Source organism: Fukomys damarensis, unplaced genomic scaffold, assembly GCF_012274545.1.
Source record: "Fukomys damarensis isolate Sample0158 unplaced genomic scaffold, DMR_v1.0_HiC HiC_scaffold_2, whole genome shotgun sequence".
NCBI classification, from domain to species: Eukaryota; Metazoa; Chordata; class Mammalia; order Rodentia; family Bathyergidae; genus Fukomys; species Fukomys damarensis.
The window spans coordinates 11,739,272-11,762,261 of NW_022900914.1; the positions used below are offsets into that span (position 1 = coordinate 11,739,272).

Sequence of the window (22,990 nt, forward strand, 5' to 3'; positions counted from 1 at the left end):
ATATATATATATTCCTTTGAGAGGAGACTTAAAAGAAGAGAAATGAAGGAAAGGGGAGGGTATATAAAGGGAGAGAAGGGCTAGGCAAATGAGCTCCATCAGATTGCTGAGTTCCAGTATCTTATGGAGTAGATGTACTGTCCCCAGGCAGGAGAGGAGAATGCTGGGGACAGAAACCAGGCTCTTGCGATATGCTTAGTCTGGATTCTTCTGGTTCATAGGTGAGGCCCTGGAGCAGATGCCTAGAGGTAGCTGTCCATCCCTACATCTTCGCAAAGATCTTCCCCTAGTGACCCAGCCTGAAGATGGGAACAGCAGATCTAGAAAGCAGGGTAAAAAGTAGCTGCCTGTCCTGTAACCTACACAACCACAAATACTGGAGCCTAAGCCCTGTATGATGGCACTGGCCAGCAACCTGACATCCTGAGGCCCTTCAGGTAACCTTGCCCCAAGGATGCATCAGAAAAGCCTTGGCCCTAATTCCGGATTCCTGGGCAGCCTAGAGAGCAGCCCTGCAGCTGCTGCCCACACATGCTGAACCCTGGATGTGCACACTTACTTTATGTACGTGTTGGCGTTTCCATCAGGGAAAACATACGGGTGCTTCTTCCGGAAGACGTGTCCCACACGGCTGCAGGGGACGATCTCCAGGCTACCCCCACACATCCACACGCGGAAGGAGATTTCTGTAAGACAGACACACCATACATGGGCTTTGAGGTACTGGGTGGCAGGCACACCAGGACAAGGGCACTATGGGTGGCTAAGAACTGGCTGCGTTCCTCCAGCTGGGAGAACATCTGCAAGTGTGGACAATGGTGCTCACACTTGCGAGGTGGTTGAGGTAATGCAGGACTAGATGCTGGCACACCAACATGTATTCAGTGTCCAGCATGGCTGGGCACAAGGCTTTTCAAGGCTGTTTTGCCTGAAAAAGGGGAGTCTAGGGAGCAGTTTCGGTGTTGAAGATAAACAGAGTCACATCTTACGACTGCAGGTGGTTATCACCAAGACCCGGGAGAAGGGAGTTCCACTGAAGACCAAGGGAGATTTTTCCAAGTCAGACCAGATGTCTGTCACGAGGAGACACAAGGGTGCAGCCATGAGCTCTAAGCCGCCAGAAGGCACCTGGTTGAGGTGTCCACGAACACTCCTTCCATGCACTGGACAAGGACGTCCTGAACAGCCCGTGAGGAGGGGATCTGGGCAGTAACCAAGAACTGAGAGCACCTGTAGATGATGCAGGAAGTTGCAAAGTTCTCTGGGGGAGACCCCCAGACAGAACGGTGCACGCACACCCATTTCCTCCTGGTTGGTTGCTGCAGTGGGGACCTCAGAGCGATGGGTGGGGTAGAATTAGCAGATGCAGCTGTGCTTTGTGTACTCTCCTCCTGCCCCTGGGGACTGCACAGAAGCAGGCACCAAGCAGGGCTTCTGTCCCAGCAGGAAGCAGTGGCATACTGAAGGGTCAGGGAAGCATTTCATCACTGTCGCTGTTTAGAACTGCCAGTGTATGATGATATTTTTTTAAAAACACAGAACGACCATTAGACCGTTGTATTCTTGCTTTAAAATTCTCTACAGACAGTGTATCCCTTACTGATTGCACTCAGGGCTGGCTGCCCCTGCACCCCCGTGGGAAGCAGGCCAGGGGCCCAGAAGCAGGGAATGAAATGCAGGTTTCCCAGGGCCTTCCCACTGCACGCCTGCCCTGTTCCCTCCAGCAGCCTTTGCCCCAACACCTGGCCTCCGCATGCCTCCTCCCACTGGGCTTCTGTTGTCTACTGTCTCTCTTGCTCCCTTCTCTTTGTCCCCCTTCACTCCAAATCTCCAAGCAGGGCCCCAGCCTCGAGCCTTCATTCTGACCCTCACCTGCTCTCACTCACACATCCTCAGCAACTCTCCACTGTCCTCTCCTGCCTCCTCCCATGTCTCCTTGCAAAGGCCACCGAGTTGCAGCCAGGAGTTCCTTTCCACCAAGCCTACACCATACCTTCTCCGCATCTGCCCCTTTGCCTGTTGCGTGGGAGCTCTCCTGAATAAGCTGACGCTCATTCCCAAGGAAAAGAAGCAGGAAGAACTTGGCTTTGGACTCAGCAGACCAGAATTTGTAGAAACCTACTAGCTGTGTCCCTGGGAAACCTTCAGCAGGGAGAGGCTTGATTTCCTCATGTGTCAAAGATCATGTCAACACTCCTCAGGACTGCCACCATCAAACGAAACAGAACCCTGAGGGTGGTTGTGTAAACTCTAAGTGTGACTAGAAACTCAAGGACAGGACTCATGAGATGCTTTTCTGAAGCCAGTGTCTTTAAAGCTTGGACACTGATATGCTTTGCCTACCCTCTTATACTATTTCCAACTGCCTCTTTTTTCTCATCTGCTGCTATACTGCAGGACACACTTGAACTTCCTAGACTTAAAGGTCCAGGATTTGAGGTGGGTTAGCCCTTGCTTGGGCCCTAGTCTTGTGTCTACAGCCTGGTGTTTACATGAGTCACTGTTCAAGGAGCGGCTCAGCTGAAGGCCCAACACCACATCTCCATGCATAGTGAGCATCCTGAGGGTCTTCCATACATAGATGACTCAGTCTCAGGATGTCTTCTTTACTTGTGTGTGATCCAATCCACTCCCCGGCAGGGACTCCAAACACACCCTGCTCCACTTCCTAAAAAGGAAACTCCTCTAATCCCCCACACCACAGACGAGAGCCTTGCTTACTAGATATAACCTGCGTACTTCGTGCCAGCTTTCCTCTAAAGATACGCCTGTGCTTTAGCTACCATAGCTTCCTATCCATGTATTCAAATGAGACATATGTCCCGCATCATTTGCAAAGCAAATCCTTCCAACCCAGGCTTCAACCTACCTCCCAAACCCCACAAGCTGGTGCTCTCCGTGTTGCCTCTGTCCAGCATTTTGCTTCTCTCAGAATCCACCGACCCCCTCCCTCTGCCACAGTTCTGGCATGAGACTCCTTGCTTTCATCTGGCCCTGGCTCTTTTCCATCTTCCTCTGCTCTCTTGCTGTTCTTCCCCTTCACCCTGAGGCTCTGTGTTTGAATGACTCCTGACACTGCTTCCTCATCTGACCCTAGGGTCTCACTCCATGCTGAGAACTGCCCTCGATTCCACCAGCCTTAGATCTACTCCAGGGCACCGGTGCCCACTTCTAGGGGCTGGCTGACAGTGAGCTGGTAGGAAGCGAAGTCAAGCTCCTCAACTCCAACATTCAGGCTCTTGCCTCAATACCACCTGCCTCAACAAGAACATCTGCAACTGGCCAATGCAACTGTGGATACAAGGATATGAATTAAAGGAGCTCACAAACTAACACAAGTGACAAATGCATAAGCTGCATTTCTACCTTATTGACTCACTCACCAGTATTCCCAATGGCTTAGCTCTTCAGGCTAGCTGCTCCACCCAGAGGAACCTGCATCCCAGGAGTTCAATTCCTCTTCTCTGAAGTGCAGATGGTCATAACCAAACTTTCAGGAGGCGCTCAGCCTGACATGGACTGCCATACTGCCACTGGAGTCCAGAGACATTGTGGGAAATGCAGCCTGGGGTTTCCCGATCATGGCAATTATTTATAGACAGTACAGTGTGGAATATTTAAAACCCAGGATTTATGGCTGTCTTGCCCTTATCTGTGCCCCTGACTTCATCTTGCTGGGCTGGCGAGCTAGAGTTGCTGGTTGGCAGAGTTCTGCTGAAGCTTTAGGAAACGTCTGTTAATCCCTGCTTTTCCTGCAGGGAGGCCCGGATACGAACCTTAAGACTAGAGTGGACAGAGGTGTGAGGCACAGCTGGAGCCCTGCTCTCCAGATCAACACCCCTGAAGCATCATCATTTCATCAGTGAAGGAAGAGGCAGCAATGGGCTTTGAGAGGGGAGTCTGGAGGAGGTTCTTGCTGAGCCAGTGCCCACATCACATCCCTGGTCATGAACGCCACATAAACGCAAATACGGTCTGCATTCGGGGCAGGGAGGTGTGTAAATGCTTGGCCTCCCCGGGGCCACTGTGAGGGTCTTACTGTCTTTGAGCTTCAGATTAATATTCAGGAGCAAAGTGCCCCCTGCCAGCCATTCCCATCCCTTTCCTTCCATCTCCTCATCAGCCCATCAGCCTTCCTCGGGGCCTCACACACTCTCCTGAACAAACACCTACTTGGAGAGCCCATGAATGGCTGGCAGTAATTCGGGGTGAACAGCTCACTGTCTCTCTGGGAAGCACATGGTGGCTATGCATGTGCCCCTGTTCACTGGGCTGGCCAAGGTTCTAAACTGGTTTTGTAGCCTGGTTTTTAACCAAGGCAGAGGGCACCCTTCCACATGGACACTGTTCCATGGAGTCGGTTTTACATGGCGCCTCACACAAGATTCACATACGCATACTCTATACAAGCATGTCACCCACTCCATCTCTGCCCAAGTTTAAGCCTATGGAAGCCAAAGGGCTTGGAGAGGATGGAGGTGGCAGCAAGAGACAGATTTACATACTGGAATTACTAAACGTACACATGTGCATGTGCAATGGTAATTTTTAAGTTCTCTGGGCTTTCTGTGCCAGGAAATGACCTCTGTGCTATGGCTAGAATATGTCCCCCAAGGCGCACGTGTTGGAAATTGGATCCCCAAAGCAACACTGTTGAGAAGTGGGCCTTTTAAGAGGTGCTTAGGTCCCGAGGGCTCTGCCCTCATGTATGGGTTGTTAGCATCTCAGGAGCCATTAGCTATCCCTGAAGTGGGTTCCTGCTACACATTAAGTCCATGATCCCCTCGCCCCTGTTACGCGAGCTCTGTCCGCCTTCTACCACAGGATGGTACAGTAAGAAGTACTTGCCAGATGCGAGTTCCTGGAGCCTGGACTTCCCAGCCTCCAGTACTATAAGAAGTAAATCCCTGCTCTCTATATCTTAGTCTGGCATTCCCTTACAGTAGCACAAAATCAGCTAAGATACTCTGCTATCATCCCTTAATGAATGCAGGAACTTGTCTAAAGATACTCTCACTGGTCCACAAAAGACAGCCTTGAACCTGTGACTAAAATTACATTTCATCCACATCTGGGGCAATCAAGGCTGCATCCAGAACTCTATTTCTGGACAATTACTAACCACAAGCACAGCGCTGTCACCACTGACTATATGGCTAAATGCACATGTCAAAGTGGCACCTGCATCTGCCAGGATCCCCTGTGATGAAACTCAATTCGACATGGGGAGACTTGGGAGCAGCAGCAGAGGGTGGCCCGAGGGATGGCACCTGGGAATGGGTTCAGCAGAGTAGCCTCCGCTCAGACAGGAGCAGAGCACTGGGCAGCTTTTCCATACTCTCCATCTGAGGGAAAGGTGGTATTTTACCCAACTTGGTGCTCTTTCTAGACAAGGACACTTCCCTAATCTTGAATTAAGAGCACGGAAAGTATGAGGCCAAAAGTAGCAGGAATGGACTATCCTGGCAGGCCAGACATAACTATCCTTTACCTGATGTTGTTCTCATCTGGTTCACAAAGGAAGGCAGCCGGTCCTGCTAGAGCAGAGGCTCATGCACGGTCTCACTGTCTCACACAGCCCCGCAACTTGGGATGCGATCATTTTCTAGTACTGTCTTAATGAACTGCCACAAACTTGGTGGGCTTGAGTCCTCTGCTCAGGGTCTCACAAGGTGAAATCAAGGCATCAGTGGGACACATGCTCCTTTCTGGAAGCTCAGTTTGTTTGCAGAACAGAGCTCTTGGTCAGCGGAACTGAGGTTCTCTTTTCTTTCCTGGCCCCTTCTTGCTATTTAGATGCTTCTACCTCCATCTTTAGACCAGCATGACCAGTCAGACCTCCCTGAGCCTCAAGTCTGACTTGTTCCGCCTCTCTGCTGCCTGGAGTCTAAGCAAGCTCTACTAGTCCTAACTTCCAGTCATCAATTAGTATCACATCACCTAAATCCCTTTTGCCATGTAAGGTGACATCTTGATAGGTGCTAAGGGTTGGGGAGGGGATACCTTTGGGGGGCTCATTCTCTCTACCAGACATCACTGTGTCCACTTTATGGCTTGGAAACAGGCTCAGAGAGGTGAAGTAACTTCCCCAGGTGAGGAAGTCAGTGGTTACTACAGGACTCAGACTTAGTCCTGCCTGATTCTACAGCCCACACTCTTCTGATAATACACACACACCCCAAGCTTAGAATAGCTTGGCATCCCAGACAACATTCTGGGATAGTGGGTGGTGGTGAGTTCTTTCTGGGATCCATCTCATTTCTTGCTTCTCAGCACTGTCTTTTGTGCCTGTTGTGTTTTAGTAACCTCTTATTCTAAATTCAGGAATCCCACATTCTCCCTACTTATGTGTGGCAAGGTCTCCTTTATTGGAAATACATCCCCCTATATACTTCTTAATGGGCAACAGATTCCTTTTATCTCTAAAGACCAAAAGCCAAACATAAGATGCAGCTCAAAGTAAGTAGATATATTACACGTATCCTGTGTTATGTAAATTGGAATTTAAGCATCCAATTTTAATGCAAATTGACTGAAAAAAAGAGCCTAAAAGCTACATTTCCCTAATGCCTGCTCATATCCTAAACTGTAGATATAATTATCAAAACTATTCAGCTCGTCTCAGAGACACTTTGTGGGAACGATGGCACCAGAGTCAAAGTGTGAGCGTGCAGTGGGAGTTCGGTCAAGATGCAGCAGCAGGGCTTCCCCATGGCCGCTACAGCCAGTCCATCAGCAGCTGCTACTCACTGATAAAAAGCAAGATGAGGTGGGGCAGGGGCAGCCTTGCAAGTGAGCCGGGGGCCACAGTGGTCTTGGCCAATATGATGCCCTATTCTTGTGCTATACAATTTACACACACAAGCACATCTAGAGCAAATAGAAACTCTATTTCTTGGAAAGGAAAGCTGCTTCTGCCTGCTGTTACTACTCTCATATTTAAAGGGAACACTTAAACATGGTTCCATTTAATGCAATAAAGCCTATTTTAAATGGTGCCTCATATATTGTACAGTCAGCCCTCTATATCTATGGGTTCCTCAGCCACAGGTCCAACCAACCATGGCTTATTATTTTACTGAAAATATTTTAAAAGCCGAATCTGTCTGGAACATATACAGACTCATTCCCCCCTAAACCATATAGTATAACAACTATTTATACAGCATTTACACTGTATTGCATACATAGGTAATTGAGAGATTAAAGCATATAAAAGGCTGTGTATAGGTTTTGTGCTAACAGTGTGTTATTTTATATAAGGGACTTGATCCACAGACTGGTCTGGGGAGTGGTCCTAGAACCAATTCCCTGTAGATTCCAATGCCTTCCTCCCCTGAATTCCCTTCCCTTGCAGTCTCTACTTTTTGCATATACATCTAATGAGCAGTTTCTACTATTCTGTGCTCTGAGAATGCCAGGCTGGATGAAAGCTCTTACTTTTAAGTAGCTCCAGGTTTAGCAAGAGGCAGGGCGGGGTGACAGACACAAGTGAAGAGAGTGTGGTGTTGAGCACAGAGGGAGGGAAGGGACGGGCCCAAGTGAGGGCAGGAAAGGTGTCCCCGTGCTAGAAAAGACCTCCTCAGTGCTGCCTTCTGCAGGGGAGTCTGCATTTGGCAGAAAGGGAGTCAGCATGGAGGTCAGGCACAGTCTGAGGCGTACGGGGGGCTTCTCATCACCTCTGGACTTAAGGTTGGAGGAAGAGGCAGGTGACGAGGCTGAAGAAGCAGACAAGGCCATAACAGCGACCCAGGAGAGGACCATGGGCTCCCTCCTCAGGACAGGAGGGGGCCACGGTGGACGTAGCCTGGGAGGTCCATTCCAGGAGGAGCACTTGGGCAGGAGTGTGGAAGATGGATTTGACAGGCAGAGCCAAGGTAGAAGAGCACTGACAGCTGGGTGGGTGAGAGGGTGTGAGGGACGCGAAGGGAGGTGGATCTTTAGGACTTGGCAGCATGACGGCTCTCCTGCCACACCGTGGAGCCAGGATTCCTTTACTCGGACAGGCAGCTTCTTTAGTGTTGGTAGCACCTCTCCTCTGCAGCTGAAGCTTCACTCATATTCCCCGTCCAAATCCCTGGTCGCCACGCAGACACACTTTCAAATGCCCACCTTTACACACGCCGGTGCCTTGTGCCCCCACCTGCACATGTTACCCTGTCCGCCTGGTATATGCATGCTTGGAAAAGCACCACCTTTTCTGGCATATTAAATTCTTAAAAAAAAAAAAAGTGGCTTTCAAAGTGCTATTAGCCAACTACAACATAATGGAATGTTGGGGTGTGAGAAGCAATGTGCTTCCTGTGATAGCTGTCAGAAGTGGTTTTTTTTTTGTGGTTTAAAATTTTTGTGATGGATTATAAAATATCTCTCCCACACCTTCCCGGGACCCTTTCCCAACTTCTCTACTCAAATCAGCCCCTGCTAATGCCAGACAACTCCGAAGCCAGCTAAATGAGATTGAGTCTTGATTTGAGCAGATGTGTGTTAACATTGCTATAAAGGAGAGGTACTGGCATGTTGGACCAGAATGTGCCATCCTTGGATGCTGCCTGCATCCGAATGTCATTGCCATGTGGAAGGAAGATCGTACTCACCTTGTGTGGCTCGAGAGGACAGACTGAACTCCAGAGACAAGCTGGCGGAAGGTAGCTTCAATTTAGGAGACTTCCTAACAACGCCACCAAAAAAATCTCAACACAGAGTGCTCAACTGCGAAACAAATGCATCATCGTGCATAGCACTGCAGCAGACTGGTTGCCGGGTGTCTTATCAGGGGCGCTGCTGCAGGGAGGACTCACACCGGTGGGGGGGAAGGCTGGCACTCATCACTAGCACAGGCACAGTGAGCACTGGGGTGTACAATCAGCTCTGCCTTCAGAGAAATCTCTGGCCCACTGAGAATGCCGGGTTCTCCTGGGCTGGTGCAGGCAGATCTGGCGTTGAACTCCACACCCACACACCAAGGACATCCCATTCCAGGAGGCCTGCAGGGACAGGGTCTCAGGAGGTGCTGGTGAAGGGGTGTGGGCGTCTTCTGTGTAACTGACTGCACTTCATTCCTGCCCTCATCTGGCAGGAGGTCAACTCTTCTGATGGATTTCTCTACACTGCCCCGTTTGGGAGAACAGATGCTGTGGGTTAGGCCAGAAGCCATAAATTCCTGGGAAATAACTCTTAGTGACTGAAGAAGAAAGCCATAAAACACTCTGAAGCCAGGGACAGGAGACAAAAGTGGCAGTGGACAGCACTGGGGATTACTTCCAAGTGCCAGGAGGAACCCAACGGATCACTCTCTTGGCCCATATGCCGCTCCCAGAGCCCACGCTGATGTGTTCGCCTTGGCTGAGCGGGAAAGGGCTCTGGCATGCAGGGCCTCTCCCTCACTCCACTGCCACTTGTTCATTCAGCTGTTACTGTGCGCCTCCTGCGTAGCAGGCACTGTGTACACTGAGGGCTGGAGACGGCCACAAACAAAACCACCATGGCTCTCTCCTCCTGCATCTCGTAGGTCTCACCTGCTGGAGGGAAACTCAACTTCATCATGCCCACCCGGTGCCAGGGCTTTCATGTACTTTCCTCACTTGGTTTTACAGCCACTTCAAGAAGGAGGCCTCCGGCTCTTTATTCCAAAGTGAAACCTTTTGTTTTTCTTCTTCTGCGGTACTGGGAATTGAACCGAGAGCCTTCACACTGAGCTATATCCCTAACTCGTTTTTATTACTAGACAGGGTTTTTGCTAAGTTACTCATTTGTTAAGGCTGTACTCAAACTCACAAACCTCCTGCCTCTACTTCCCAGAATACTGAGATTACAGGGAGTTACAGGTGCACTCCCATGCCTAGCTTGAAGTTATGCTTTCAACACATGGGGAAAAAGGGGGCACTTAGTGTTACCAGTTAGATGCATGGGGGCTTTCTGGCTGCTGCTTCTCCTGCAGCTGCAAACCTCAGCTCTACACCAGCATGGCCAGACCTAGCCATCTGTGTGGACAGTTCAGGGCTGAGTGGCCATCCTCTTTCATTCCCCTCTTCCTCTCTGCCTAAATGGTAAGGGCAAGATCCCTCCAGGGTTTCTGTGGCAACGACCCAGACTCCCCATCAGTCTAGTGCTGTGTACTACAATCAGAGCAGCCAAGGGGTGTTCATAGATGTTAAGGAATGCCAGTGTCCTTCCTGTTTCTCCTTCTCCTTCTCCCCAGGTTCCTTCCAATTCCAAATCCCCTAGTCCAGCACTCCTCGTTCCAGCTGGCCCTTGGCCCCTTGGACTTGGGGCTTTTCCTTGATTTTTCCCTTCTAGCTTTTGTATCTTATCTTTTCCCCAAGTAAGCCTGGCTGTATTTCTGCCTGGGTCTTCAGCATCCACCAGGTCCCGTGAAGAAATGCTTTTATCACTGCTACCCTCCCACTCCACTGCTCCGGCACTGCACCCAGCCTTCCCCACAGGAGTGGCTCACTCGGTGTCTCCCAGGGCCACATCCAGGTATATGTGGCTCTGTTCAGCTGCCAGCTGGGCTCAAGGACACAGTGAGCCCTGCCCCAGCCCCCAGAACATATAGAACGGGATAGGCAAGGATATATAGAATGAGGACTCACCAAAGTTCTCCCCACCCCAGATGTCCATGTCCATGTCGTATTTCCCCAGGTAATCGAACCAAGCTTTGTCAATCACAAAGAGCCCTCCGGCGATGATCGGAGTTCTGCACATTTGGAAGGAAAAGTCAGGGGAGTCTGTTATAGGAGGGAGAAACACCCAAACTCTGGGACACCCTGGGAGTCCAGAACTCAATGCCACCACCCCATCTCTGTTCCTCTTCAGAAGGGCCAATATATATTTCAATTACCTAAAACAAGGTTTTGTCCTCTGCTTGTAAATCTCCTAACTTTGTAGACAGGCGCCCTTCCCGCGATTCCCCATCAGCTTGCTCCCCAGGCCCTGCCCAGGGGGTACTCCCTAACTGGGAGCCAGGGCAGTGTGGCCATGACAAGACAGACAAGGGCTGGGGCAGCACCTGCCGGCCTGAGACCAGGCTCACTCTTGTCTTCCCGCTTTGCCCCTCCCTCATGGGTTGAATTATGTCTCCTTTCCCCAAAGGGGTATCTCTAGCCCCCAGTACTTTAGAATGTGACCTTATTTGGTGACCAAGTTAAAATGAGACCGTTAGAGTGGAGCCTAATCCAGTATGACTGGGGTTTTTAGAAGAAAGGGAAGATTACAGTAAGATGACGATGTGGAAACACAGAGAAAAGACATCCGCAAGCTGAAGAGAAAGGTGTGGAATACCCTCCTTCAGAAGGCGCCACCCCTGCCAACAGCTCTGTCTTAGACTTCCGGCCTCTGTAACTGTGAGACAGGTTCTCAACTATTTAAGCCACTCAGTATGAAGTACTTGTTACTGCAGCCAAGGCAAACTCATACGCTCTCATCTTCATTTTCTTCTTGGGGTGCCCCATCCCTAACCTCCCCTGGCTCTTGATTACTGAGACAGATGCCAGAGAAACTGTTTGGAAAGAAAGGAAGGTAGAGAAGAGTAGCAGAATCCAAGCAAATAAGCCCATAAGTGTAAGGACGTGTATCAGTAAAATCAATGGCTGGGGAGGTTGTGGGCACTCAGGGCTCAGGTCTACCTTTCCTACAACAGCCTGCTGCTCCCTGAGCACTGGTCTAATCCTGGGAAACACTCCTCTCTGATAAGCCGAGGCACTATACAAGAAGAAGAACTACCTTGAAACACCTCTAACTAGAACAAGAACAGAAAAACCCAGGCAGCTGTGGCATCAGCTTTGCCCTTGACTTGAGCCACTCCAGTAGGGTCCCTAGACAGGTAATGCTTTCCTCATGTCATACTTGCCTCATGCACTACCTCTGAGGAGCTGATGTGCACTGCATGATGCTCGGCCTGGTAAGAAGTATCTCCTTTCCTTTAGTAATAAAGTCCAGAGTGCCGTCTGGCTCCAGTCTCTCTCTTGGCACCAAAAGTTGCAGGAGGGACAAGGTGCCCGTAGGTATTTGAGACACAGTCCTAGTCTACAGTAGAGTTCTGAGTTCCTACCCACCTACCTGTTTGGAACATAGTCATTCAACTCTTCACAGCTCCCTCAGTCCTCAGTTTGACTTAGTCAATTCAATGAATGTAATTCAACAGTTATTATGTGTCAGGTAACAGAGACACAAATAAATGTCCTCGAATAATTCTGGGCAGTCTTAAGCCACCGAATGGAGAAATTCCAACCCTGGGGCCTTCTCTGTAGTTCTTCATGCACTTTTTATCTTCCCACCCAAGGCAGACTTATTTTAGCCTGAAGCCTGGGACATGTTCGCATTCAGTCTTAGACAGGACCTCACAGCCACACACTTGATGTTGAGGGTGGTCTCCCCACAGGACCACTATGCTTCACTCTATGTCGAGCCCTCAGATGAGGCCTGAGCCCAGGCAGACAGCTTGCCAGCGTGTGCTGTGGGTCCCAGTGGAACCAGAAAGAGCCCCTGTGGATGAAGTCAGCCGCCCACAGCATGATGCTGGCACTTCAGAGCTCACATGCCACTGTGTTCTCACACAGACTGGAGCAGGCATCCTGATTACACACAGCACGGGCAGTGCCTTGATATCAGCCTCCACTCACAGGCTTGCAGCCTTCTCAGGGTGAATCGTGAAAGCCAAGACACGGGGTCCTTGAGCCTAAGTTACGCTCTTAACGCTCCACTGTTAGCAGGAAACACAAGCCATCACGGCCTATGTGAGGGTGGCCAATGCAGGGCACCCTCCTCAGCACAGGTCTCCCCGAGGGTCCTATCTGCCTAGATTAAAACCACCATGAAGATGGAAACCTCCTGAGATAAGAGCAGAAGTAGAGTAGGCTGCTGCAGGGCTGTCTCCACATATTCCTTTCAGCATCTCATGTGGACCTGTCCCTGTACCATGGGGCAGAGGGAAGAACCAGTGGTATTACCCTGGCCCGGCTCACCTGTGCCAACCCTTCCTACTCACCTGATGGGCTCCGTGGGGTCCAGGCGCCGAGCCTTCTGCTCTGGGGAGAGCTGCTCCCACCGGAAGTGAAGGCTCCAGTCAAACCCTGTAAATCATGGCATCAACCCACTCCATTTGGTCTCTCAAGGCACCTGAAAAGCTCCCTCTTCAGAAACTCACAAACATGCTCAGGTCCCTGGGAAGACAGATTTCTCCCATGCTGGTCAACAGCAGGCTGCCAAAATTCCCTCCTAGCTTCCTTCTCTTGCTCTACCCTCTCCTGCCTTGCTGAAGCGGCTCTGCGGCACAGAGATGGGAACAAAGGGCGGAGGAGAACAGCACAGTCTGGGGCCCCAGGGTGACAAGATGGACAGTTACAGAATGCGGTCCTCAGTACGGAGTCTCAGGAAAGTAGGAGGGGGGCTTTGAGGTCTCAAGGTCACCCGAAAGTCTGTCTTGGGGTGGGGGCAGAGCTGGGTTCCAGGCAGGGAGCTGCGGGGGGAGGGTCTCGAGGAGAGGTCGATGCCAACGGGGAGGTGCAGAACCAACGTGGTCCCGCGTACTCAGGGGAATCCTTGCTCTGTCACACCCTCAGGCCCTGGGGTGAGCCCTTTCTTAGAGCTGAGCTCTGGGCGCCAGTCTGGAGTGAGTTCTACTACAGGTGCAGGGCTGGATGTTCCAGACAAAACACCAAGAGGTTTTCCTTCACCTCCCCCCAGTTAATGAACTAAGGAGAAGAAGAGATTAACAGGCAAGGCAGGAGCCCACTCACCCCCTCTGAGCTCGGAGGCTGACTCGATGTAGGTGAAAGTGTCCAGGTTGATGATGTCAATCACAGGGCACACCACCCGCGTATAGTCCTGCAAAACAAAGGCCCCGAGCTCTGCCAAGGGGACCGACTCAGCAGCGGGTCAGAAAGCTTGGTAGGGCCTTGCCCTGGGCAGGCCAGACAGGGCTTATGACCTTCAGCAAGTGCTTTCTGCATCTCTATTTCAGCATCTACAGAATGGGGCACTGGACACGCGACCTCTCTGGTCTGATGCTTGAATGCCACAAACATGTCCTTGATTGCTGGGCCACACAAGAAGGGTAGGGAACAGTAGGGGATCCCAGCCTTGATCCTGCATGCACAGGCCACCCTCAGCTGCAACCACTCAGCCTTCGAATGGCAGTTTGTCTTCTCCCACACGTGCTCCTTTCCCTAAATCCCTCATCTCTGTTAAGAGATCATCACATAATCCCCTCCACTAGCTCCAAATTAAGCCTTACCCTGCCCTCCAACCAGATTAAACTCCTGCTGGTGCCGACTCTAAAACGGCGCTTTGAATTCACCCTGCCTCCGTTCCATACCCTCCTGTGTGGAATACAGCAGTGGGCTCTCAAGTTCCTCCCCACCCTGTTCATCCTCTTTCCCTTCGTTCTTCCTGTAGCTGCCGAGGCTGCCTCTCTCATACACAACCCAGCTGTGCCACGCGACTGATGAGACCTGGAATCTCCTCTAAAGGCAGGCACAGATTCCTTCAGATGGCACCCGAGACCACCACAACCCAGCCTGCTTCCACCTATGAGTGAGAACAAGCAGAGCCATCTGAGTGGAACAGAGGTCACGGGAAGGGTAGGGAGAGAGGAAGGAGAGAGACGCATAATGGGTACCCAGACACAGTAAAAAAGAAGAGCGAGGCCAGGCACAGTGGTGATCACAAATTTAAGGCTAGCTCTGGCAACTTAGCAAGACCTTGTTCCAAAATTCAACAACAACAACAACAAAAAAAAAAAGAAAGAAAGAAAGAAAGAATGAATGAATCACCTTTAGTGTTCCATAGCACAGTAGGGTAAATACAGTTTATAATAGTTTATTGCAGAATAGCTAGAAGACAAGATTTTGAATGTTTCCAACACAGAGAAATGATTCATGCTTCAGGTGAAAGAAATACTAATTACCCCGATTTGATCATTATGCATTGCATACATGGATCAAAATACCATTCAGTAGCCCATGAATGTGTACAATTTTTGCATCAATTAAAAAAATTAAAAAATTTGAAAAACCAGGCTTGCATCTTACTCTCCAGGATCACCGCTCACCGCTTTCCCCAAGCCACCCATCTACAGGCATGGAAACCATCCAGGGAGGGCTTTCAAAACATGCAAGCGAAGTCGCCAGGTCCTGGGGCTTACAGGCATTATGTTTTTTTCAAGTTTCCCATTGCGGTGAACCATAACCTGACTGAGGGTGGTGGCCTGGGAGACTCGAGGGTAGGTCACAGGGAAGCAAGCAGCCTGGGAAACCGGCAAGACGGCTTTTCCACTCTCTGTACAACTATCCTTCAGCTAACACAGGCAAGAACCTCTGCTTCTCCTTGAAGCCATTTAATTTCCTGGCTCAATCTTTCCCCTAAATGAGGTTGTCTTTTTATTTTAAGCTCCAGATTCACTGAGTGCCTGATTCTAAGTTCACAGACTTAATTTGTCCCGAGCCTCCCACACGTGACTCTGACAGTAACAAGGAGCCTCTGAAAGCCAACAGGCCCGTGTGGAGACGCAAGGCTCATGTCAGTTCGGTGCTACTCCCTTTGCGGGGGGTCACAGACGCTTCGATCACTGTCAACGCTGCACCTGCCCAGCTGCAGCGGTCCCTGTGGGGCTCATCTGGGGCCACTGTCAGGATGTGTCTGGTCTGCTGCGGCCACATACAAGCATACACAAACACACCCCCAAAGATGCTCTTGTCCCTTGGATTCTGAAATGTTCTCAAGTTCGGAGACATCTTCATAGGTCTGACAGCGAGTTTTGGGGCTGCTGCAGTTGCAACAAGTCCTTCTGTTGACCTTCATACTGTAATAAATACTCCATATCAGACTTGCCGATTTATTACAAATTACAAGCAAGCTACAGAGCCCGAGGGTGGTCCTTGAGATCCTCAAACTATAATCCTGCTTAGTTAGGATGTTTTTTTAAAATCTTTCCTCGATATCTGAAAAATAAAAATGCAAGGTAAAATTCTAGCTCCTCACTTGGGCCGTGGGCTTCCCAGAAACCACCCATGGGCTCTTCCTCTGGGGTTGTGCCAGGTTCCAGGGCAGCCTCCTGCCAGTCCTGAAGTCTCTTCTGTGCTATGATTGCTGTCACAGCCAGGCAGGGAGGGCTGTTTGGGGTCAAGGACCATGAGGAGTCACGACCATTAAAAAGGACTGAAGGAGCCACCAAAGCCAGGACAGAGCTCTCCGAGCGCCCCACATCAGTGGGCATCTGCTCAACTGTTGTACCTCTCAGCCCCAGCCCAGAGCCTTGTGGATAGGAGATGCTCAGGCACTGCTGGCTAAAAGAAGGCAGCCTGGGGAAGCCAGCAGGACTCAGGGAGGCAGGCAGGGAGGCTTTTCCACCCTCTGCAGCAGCCATCCTCTGAACTCCCTCTCAGGATGCTGTGGGTCCCTGGCTGCATGTGTCTGGGTCATTGCACTAAACAGGGTGGCCTTCCCGGAGGCTCAGGGGTAAGGAGCTCCCAGTACACAGACCTGCCAGAGACCTGGCCCGCGTGTCCCAGGGGCTGTATCTTGAAAGCCAGGTCACCTCTAGGCCCAGTCAGACAGCCGTGGGATCCCTGACAGATCCTGAATTCCACCATCTTCCCACCTCCCCCAAGCAGCTCCAAGGTCCTCTCCCTCCCTTACTAGGGAGCAATAACAGAGGCTGTAGCCATCAATCACTTCGGCTGCCATACCTCTTGTTTCTTCACTGATTCACATAATTAAACCACACGGACGGGCAACCTGAGACTTCTAGGGGCACCCGCAGTAATCTACTGCAATTTAGGGACTGTGAGGACACGAAGATGAGTGAGACTTCAGAGTCTAGGGAAGGTGGACAGAGAGTCAATGACTCCCATTTCGGAGGCAGACACAGCCAGGTGGCCTGCAGGGAGGAGAGGGGAGGGAAACGGTGCAGGGGGGCTCTCACGGGGTTGGGGGGTGACTCGGTGGGGCGGGACAAGTTGATAGGACACCTGGGTTTCTATTCTGCTTCTGCCAGAATACATGTGACCTTAGCAAACTAGCACCCTCTGAGGGACTCCCCTTTCCCATCTATAAAGGGAAGATAAATTATTATTTTCAAAATGACCCTGCCTTTAAACAGGGTTCATGTGAGGAAGAAGCTAGGAGAGCACACAAGTAAGGCACAGAAGTCCTTGCGAGCTATGATCGATCTGCTAGAGGTTAGGATTTCTTAAAATCTTTCCTGCTAAAGAAATACGCAGAAGAAGGGGGAGAAGAGAAGGCTATGATACAAAAAAAAATAAAACAGAAGGAACCTAACTCGGTGGTTGTTTCCAGCATCATGATGTAACTGAGGGAAGAGGAGGGAAATTAGGGAGGTTTTCAATGTGGAAAACACCAGCTGAGGATGATGGTTCAGGACAGCTCAAGCCTGGCTTCCTTCTTATCTCTTTCTATTTTTGAAAATCCCAATCTCCAATTACAGCTTAAAATTTCCACTTCCACTCACAAGATCAAATCACATTTTGCACTGAGACAAGACACAGAGATGCACTCATACTCCCTGCCACCCCCCAGGGAGTCTCGGGGGGCTGTTCCAGAGAATAGAGGGGCAGGGGCTCAGGGAAGCCTCTGCACCACTCAAAGGCCTCTGTGACGGGCAGAGCCTGACCTGGTTCTGGGCTTTGCCTAGTGAAGCTCTTGGCTAGGAAAGCTTCAGTTCAAACAGCAGTGGTGAGCAAGGAGCCTAACTTGTGAGCTGAGTTCAGACTTGGGGCTGAGTGACTCCCGAGGAGGAGTGTTTGGGGCAAAAAGGCAGCCCTTATCTTCGGGGCACCGATGAAGACTTTGCCTGACCAGCAAGTAAGGCTGGCTTCGCATCCAGAACCAAGATATCTTGGTGGGAGGCCTCTGAGACGGACTCAGAGCCCCTGGGATGAGAAGGACTTCATAGGCTCATTAAGGTTGTTGCAGGAAGTCAAGCCTCCCTCAACACATCCTGCTAGGACAGGTCATCCTGGGACAGGAGGTATCCCCGTGGGTGACACATCAAATCCCATGTGACCCAGCGGTTCTACTCCTTTGTACACATATCCTAAAGAACTGAAAACAGGCACCCCCAAGAAAACTTACACCGGAAGGTAAAGGTGGAAGCAACCTAAAAGTCCATCGATGGATGTGGAAGCAAAATGCGGTCTATACACCCCACAGAATGTTATTAAGCCATGAAGGAATACTGATACAAGCTACGGTGCAGATGAAGCTCAAATACGTACACGTTAAATGGAAGAAGCCAGAGTCAATAGGCCGCATGTCGGATGACTCCGTTTATATGAAATGTACAGAATAGGCAAAACCACAGACAGAAAGTAGATTAGTATCTGTCAGGGGAACGGAGGAGAAGGAAGAACGCTGCTGGGTGTGAGGTTTCCTTTTAAGGGGATGAAAATGTTTTACAATTAGATTTTGGTGAACATACTAAGTCACTGTGAACATACTAAAATCATTGAATTGTTCACTTTGAAATGGTTAAAATGGTAAATTTTGCTTTGTGTATTGTATAACACTCACACACATATCTACGATGGCTGGGCTCACTGCTATAATGGGTGCCTCCCGCAGTGCCTGGACACAGTGCTCAATGCAGGGCCTCTGGACTCGGGTCTGAGCCCGGATCACACCCAGCGCAGTGGACCCAGCCTCTCTTGAGAGCCCCGGCTCCATCATCTTCAGCTCTTGCTGACGAGCAGCAAGCTGGCCAGTGGGATGGGCAGGCAGAGCCAGGAGGGGACAGCAGTGTGGTCACTGCCTCGTGCCTTGGAGCCCAGCCCCTCATTTTGTCCTTGGAGATGAACTTTCTGGCTGCTCAGCACACCCTGCCATTCTGGGTAAAGGCCAAACTACCTTAAAGACACTGCCTAGAAAATGCCTATGTGTAACAGGAAAAAGCAGGATACAGACTGTGTAAGTACAGTATAACTGCAACTATATATAAAGACACTTTTGCAAAGAGAAAAAGATCCTAGTAACAGTGGATATCCATCATGTGAAAGAATGTTGGCTGATGAGTTTTCATTCTGTTATACAGTGGTACCTCAAATGAGAAACTTAATTTGTTCCACGATTTTGGAAAAGGTGGCCACATTTGTGTTTGTGCAGGAAAGATAGCTGCAGTTGTATTTGCATCTGATGTAAAATTTGCAAACAAAAACAAAGTTTTGCCAAATGCTTTTGTTTGCAAACCAAATTGTTCACAAACAGAAATGTTCATGAGCTGAGGTACCACTGTAATTTCCAAAATGTCTATACTGACTGGGTTTGATAGTGGAAAGTGAGAGGTCCCAGCCTTTTCTTCCCTGGTCTCACAAGAAGCTTTCTATTATACTCTATTCCTGGGCTTCAAATCTGCTTCTTTTCATCTGATCTTAGTTTAAGTAGGCAGCACCTCCCCTCTTTTGTATAAAACTCTCATGATCAGAGATGCTGATTCCAACCCCACCCCAGCCAGGCACCCTAACCTTGCTTGTATTCTGCTGCCTTAACCTTCAGTTGTTCACACACTCCAGTTTCTTCTTAGCTCCAGGCATCAGCAGTGGCAGGATGACTTCACTGGCCCTGAGCTGTTGTCAGCAATTCACAAGCATAAAGACCTTGCCAGGAAGAAAGTGGGCTTCCTCACGGCACTATGTGGGAGCTAGCACAAATGTTTTCCGTATTTATTCCTCACAGGGACCTTCCTTGTTACTGGAGTTTGCACATCTCTTCTCTTTGTGGTCACCTCCTTCCCTGGAAGTCACTTGCAAAACAGTGAAGGCCAGTACACCAGGAACAGTAGGGAGGACTTCCTGAGGAGGTGTGAATTCCTTTGACACAGCCCGTTCCAGCACTCGGGACTCTGCTCCAAACAACTGCTCAGTAAACGTTGCTAATTAGTTTAGGGACAGGAAATGAGCCTGCTTTCCTCCTAATTCCCACTATTACCACCCCCTCACATCTGGTTTCTTATTAACCTGTCCAGATACCCTGAGCACCTACTGTCCAGTAGCTGGAGTGGCCACAGGAGGAGACTGGCACCCCACTGGGTTTGGCATGTTAGGGGAAAGAAGAACTAAGAGGACATGTGGAGGGAGGGAGACAGCAATTACTGCCTGGAGTGACCCTTGCCAGTTCTGCAAGATGTGAGCAAAGCCCTGAGGAGCAAGAGGAGGGAAGGGCATCCAGGGACCGGAAGGGCTTGGTCATATAGAGAGCAATGGGGATGCCAGGAGCACATTCAGAACAGGCAGTGGCACTGCTGTGCTGGAGCTTGAGCCGGGGAAGGCTTCGGAGACTGGACAAGCATGTTGAGGAAGGGGTAGAGGAGGGGGTGCATTGGAAAAGCCTCGGTATCAGAAGAAGCTCCCACTCTGTTCATAACTCAGTATTTCTTAACCCAGAACTCTTCACCTATACGCCGTCAATTGAAGAATTTTTCTAAACATCGCAAAGACGATGACCCCTCCCAAGCTCAGAAAAGTGGTCACTGATGGGACTGACCATCTAGGACCATGCGTGGAGCTCAGTATATCTGCCAAGACTGGCTCACTACACTGAACACTGGGAAGACTTTCTGTCTCTCTCTGGAGCACTGGGTTCTTTCACCCCCTGGCACTGTCATTATGCAGGCAGGAGTCTAGGTGCTCTCACAAAGAGCAAGAAGCCACAGTGCTGGCATGCTAGCAATGCCCAAGGATCTGGCATTGGAGGTACCAGCCAAGGAATACGGCCAAATTACATAATAGTCCTGAAACTGTTTCCTCATCTGTATGTTACAAATACCTCATTCACACTTCAGTGGTTCCTCTAAAGTTCCAGAAACAAGACAAAAAGCACAAACACCAGTGCCTATAACAGTGATGGCAAACCTTTTAGAGACAAGTGCCCAAACTGCAGCCCAAACCCACTTATTTATCCCAAGATGCCAACAGTGCAATTAAGCCTCAATGCAGAGGTTTTACTTTAAAAACAAATAACATGTGTGCCATAGGTTCGCCACCACTGGTCTATAATATGTGTTCTGTGGATCACCAGGACAGTGAGTGGACTTGTTAGAAGATACAATTGTAAGGGGAAAACTATGTCTTTCACTTCCCAGAGAAGTGACAGACATACAGAATTCCATTGCAATGGAAGGGCGAACAGGGGCAAGGAATTTCAGGTCTCTCAGCCCTGAGGCTCAGGACCTTGGCTAAGAGTGACAGCAGGTGGGAGGAAGACAGAAGCCTCAGGACTTGAGTGTGAGGCATGGCTGATTCTGCTGTCTCTTTCCTACCAAAGACATTCATGAGGGCTTCCTTTCTGGAATCTGCTGCTGTCTCCTGCCCAGGAAACTGAGAGCATTACATCTTGCTGTTGGTGACCCAAAGTGTGGGCCTGATGGGGCTGACACTATGGTCAAACACCCTGCTCTGACTGTGTGACTTGGGGCAAGGTGGTCCGCCCTAGTTCCTTCATTTGTGAGGTGGAAACAGCAGTGTCCTGCCCCGGCCTCCGGAGAAATGGAGGTGGGAAATTCAGCTCTGCTCCTCAGTCCCACTCACCTCTTTGACCCTGTGCAACAGTGGCTGCAGCCAGTCCCTGTTCACCTCACAGTGGCTGTCCAGGAATGTCAGAGTGGCACCCTGGGCAATGTCAGCACCCCGCATCCGGGACCGGACCAGACCTGTGTCAAGGACAAGCAACCACTGTCCGTCCATGGTGTGGTAAGAGCACAGAGGGGCCACCCAGCACTCCCCAAATAGACACCAGCCACCTCCCAACCCTCCTCCCCAGGCTCACACTGAGACCTGAGGGCAGCACAGACCTACCTTGCCGCTCACTGTTGCGTAAGCACTTCACTTTGGGCAGTTTGACGAGCTGCTTGCAGTCATCAGCTGCAAAGACAAAGTTTACACCAGTGAGAGCCCAGGGCTGCAAATGCATGCAGGTGAACCTGAAGGATTGGGAGGGTAGCCTTGCTCGCTGTTCCCGCTCCTAACTGCACAGCCACAGCCTGGTCCCAACTCCAGGGAGCTCCTGGGCTATGGGAGGCGCTGCCAATCACTGCTGCTTGTTACACAAAGTGGCTCACTGAGGACAAAGCCCAACTGGGCCTCCTGGGAGCAGACTGGTCTCCAGGATCATTTGTATACCTGCTTGAAAACTTTACAAGTCTGAAATCTTGGCCCAGTCACCCGGGTACATTCCTCCTTTGACCATTAAATGATAAGATCAGAGCCCTGTTCATTTCAGTGGGTCTGGTCAAAACTGGTGGAAGGCCAAAAATGGAAGAGAGAGATTTGGGACTTTGCTTTCAGCTCATGGAGGCTGTCTCTGTGAAAGGACTGGCCAGCTGCTCTGCAAAGAGCTGTTAATGGAAAGAAAAGATGGCACGGGACACTGTGCCATGGCAGGTGAGAGACGTCTTCCTAGGCACCTCACCTTGAGCTTGCCTACTGCCCCATCACTTCCTCAGCTGTGGACTCCACACTAGCCCCACCAGCTCTGCTTCATTTGTTTACTGACTAGCCTCTCTGCAAGCTCTGGACTCCTAACAGACAACAGAGGAGACTTGCATGGCTTCCTCTGGGTGAGGTCCCGTCTAAGTACCCTAAGTGTGTTAGCATAGTAAGTCCCCTTATAGACCACGTACCATTACAACCATCTTTATTTTATAGACAAGGAAGTTGCTGAACACGGGGCTAGTTATTCACTCAAGGCTCATGGCCAATGAGTAAATTCTAGGTCTAGGATTGGAGCCTAGACAGTCTAGCTCCTGAGGCCAGGCACTGAGCACTAGGCTATTCTACCCATAAGAATCCTAAAGCATTTCCTGCCTCAGTGCCAGGCTACCCCCCAGCTCTCCCCTCCTTCATGCTGTTTCTCACTGGGGAAGGAGAAGCAGATCACTGAGTTCTGGAACTGGGGATCCAGATCTGATTACCCTTAGCCTCACACACAGTCACTTCTGCATTACTCTCCGAGGTTCCAAGTCACAAGGGTGGGTTTCCGG

The 22,990-nt window shown here is 50.3% G+C and overlaps 1 protein-coding gene across 2 annotated transcripts in view; it reads right to left on the reverse strand.

Annotated features, from left to right (window-relative positions):
- Positions 1-22,990, reverse strand: part of Galnt14 (polypeptide N-acetylgalactosaminyltransferase 14) — a 244,636-nt gene that overhangs the window by 19,175 nt on the left and 202,471 nt on the right. For both annotated transcript variants that reach the window (XM_010645360.2, XM_010645351.2), the window contains 6 exons: positions 21,807-21,872; positions 21,540-21,661; positions 13,740-13,827; positions 12,989-13,073; positions 10,596-10,699; positions 560-686 (listed from right to left, as the gene is read on the reverse strand). In XM_010645360.2, the coding sequence (XP_010643662.1) occupies positions 560-686; positions 10,596-10,699; positions 12,989-13,073; positions 13,740-13,827; positions 21,540-21,661; positions 21,807-21,872 (592 nt within the window). The remainder of the gene's footprint in view (positions 1-559; positions 687-10,595; positions 10,700-12,988; positions 13,074-13,739; positions 13,828-21,539; positions 21,662-21,806; positions 21,873-22,990) is intronic.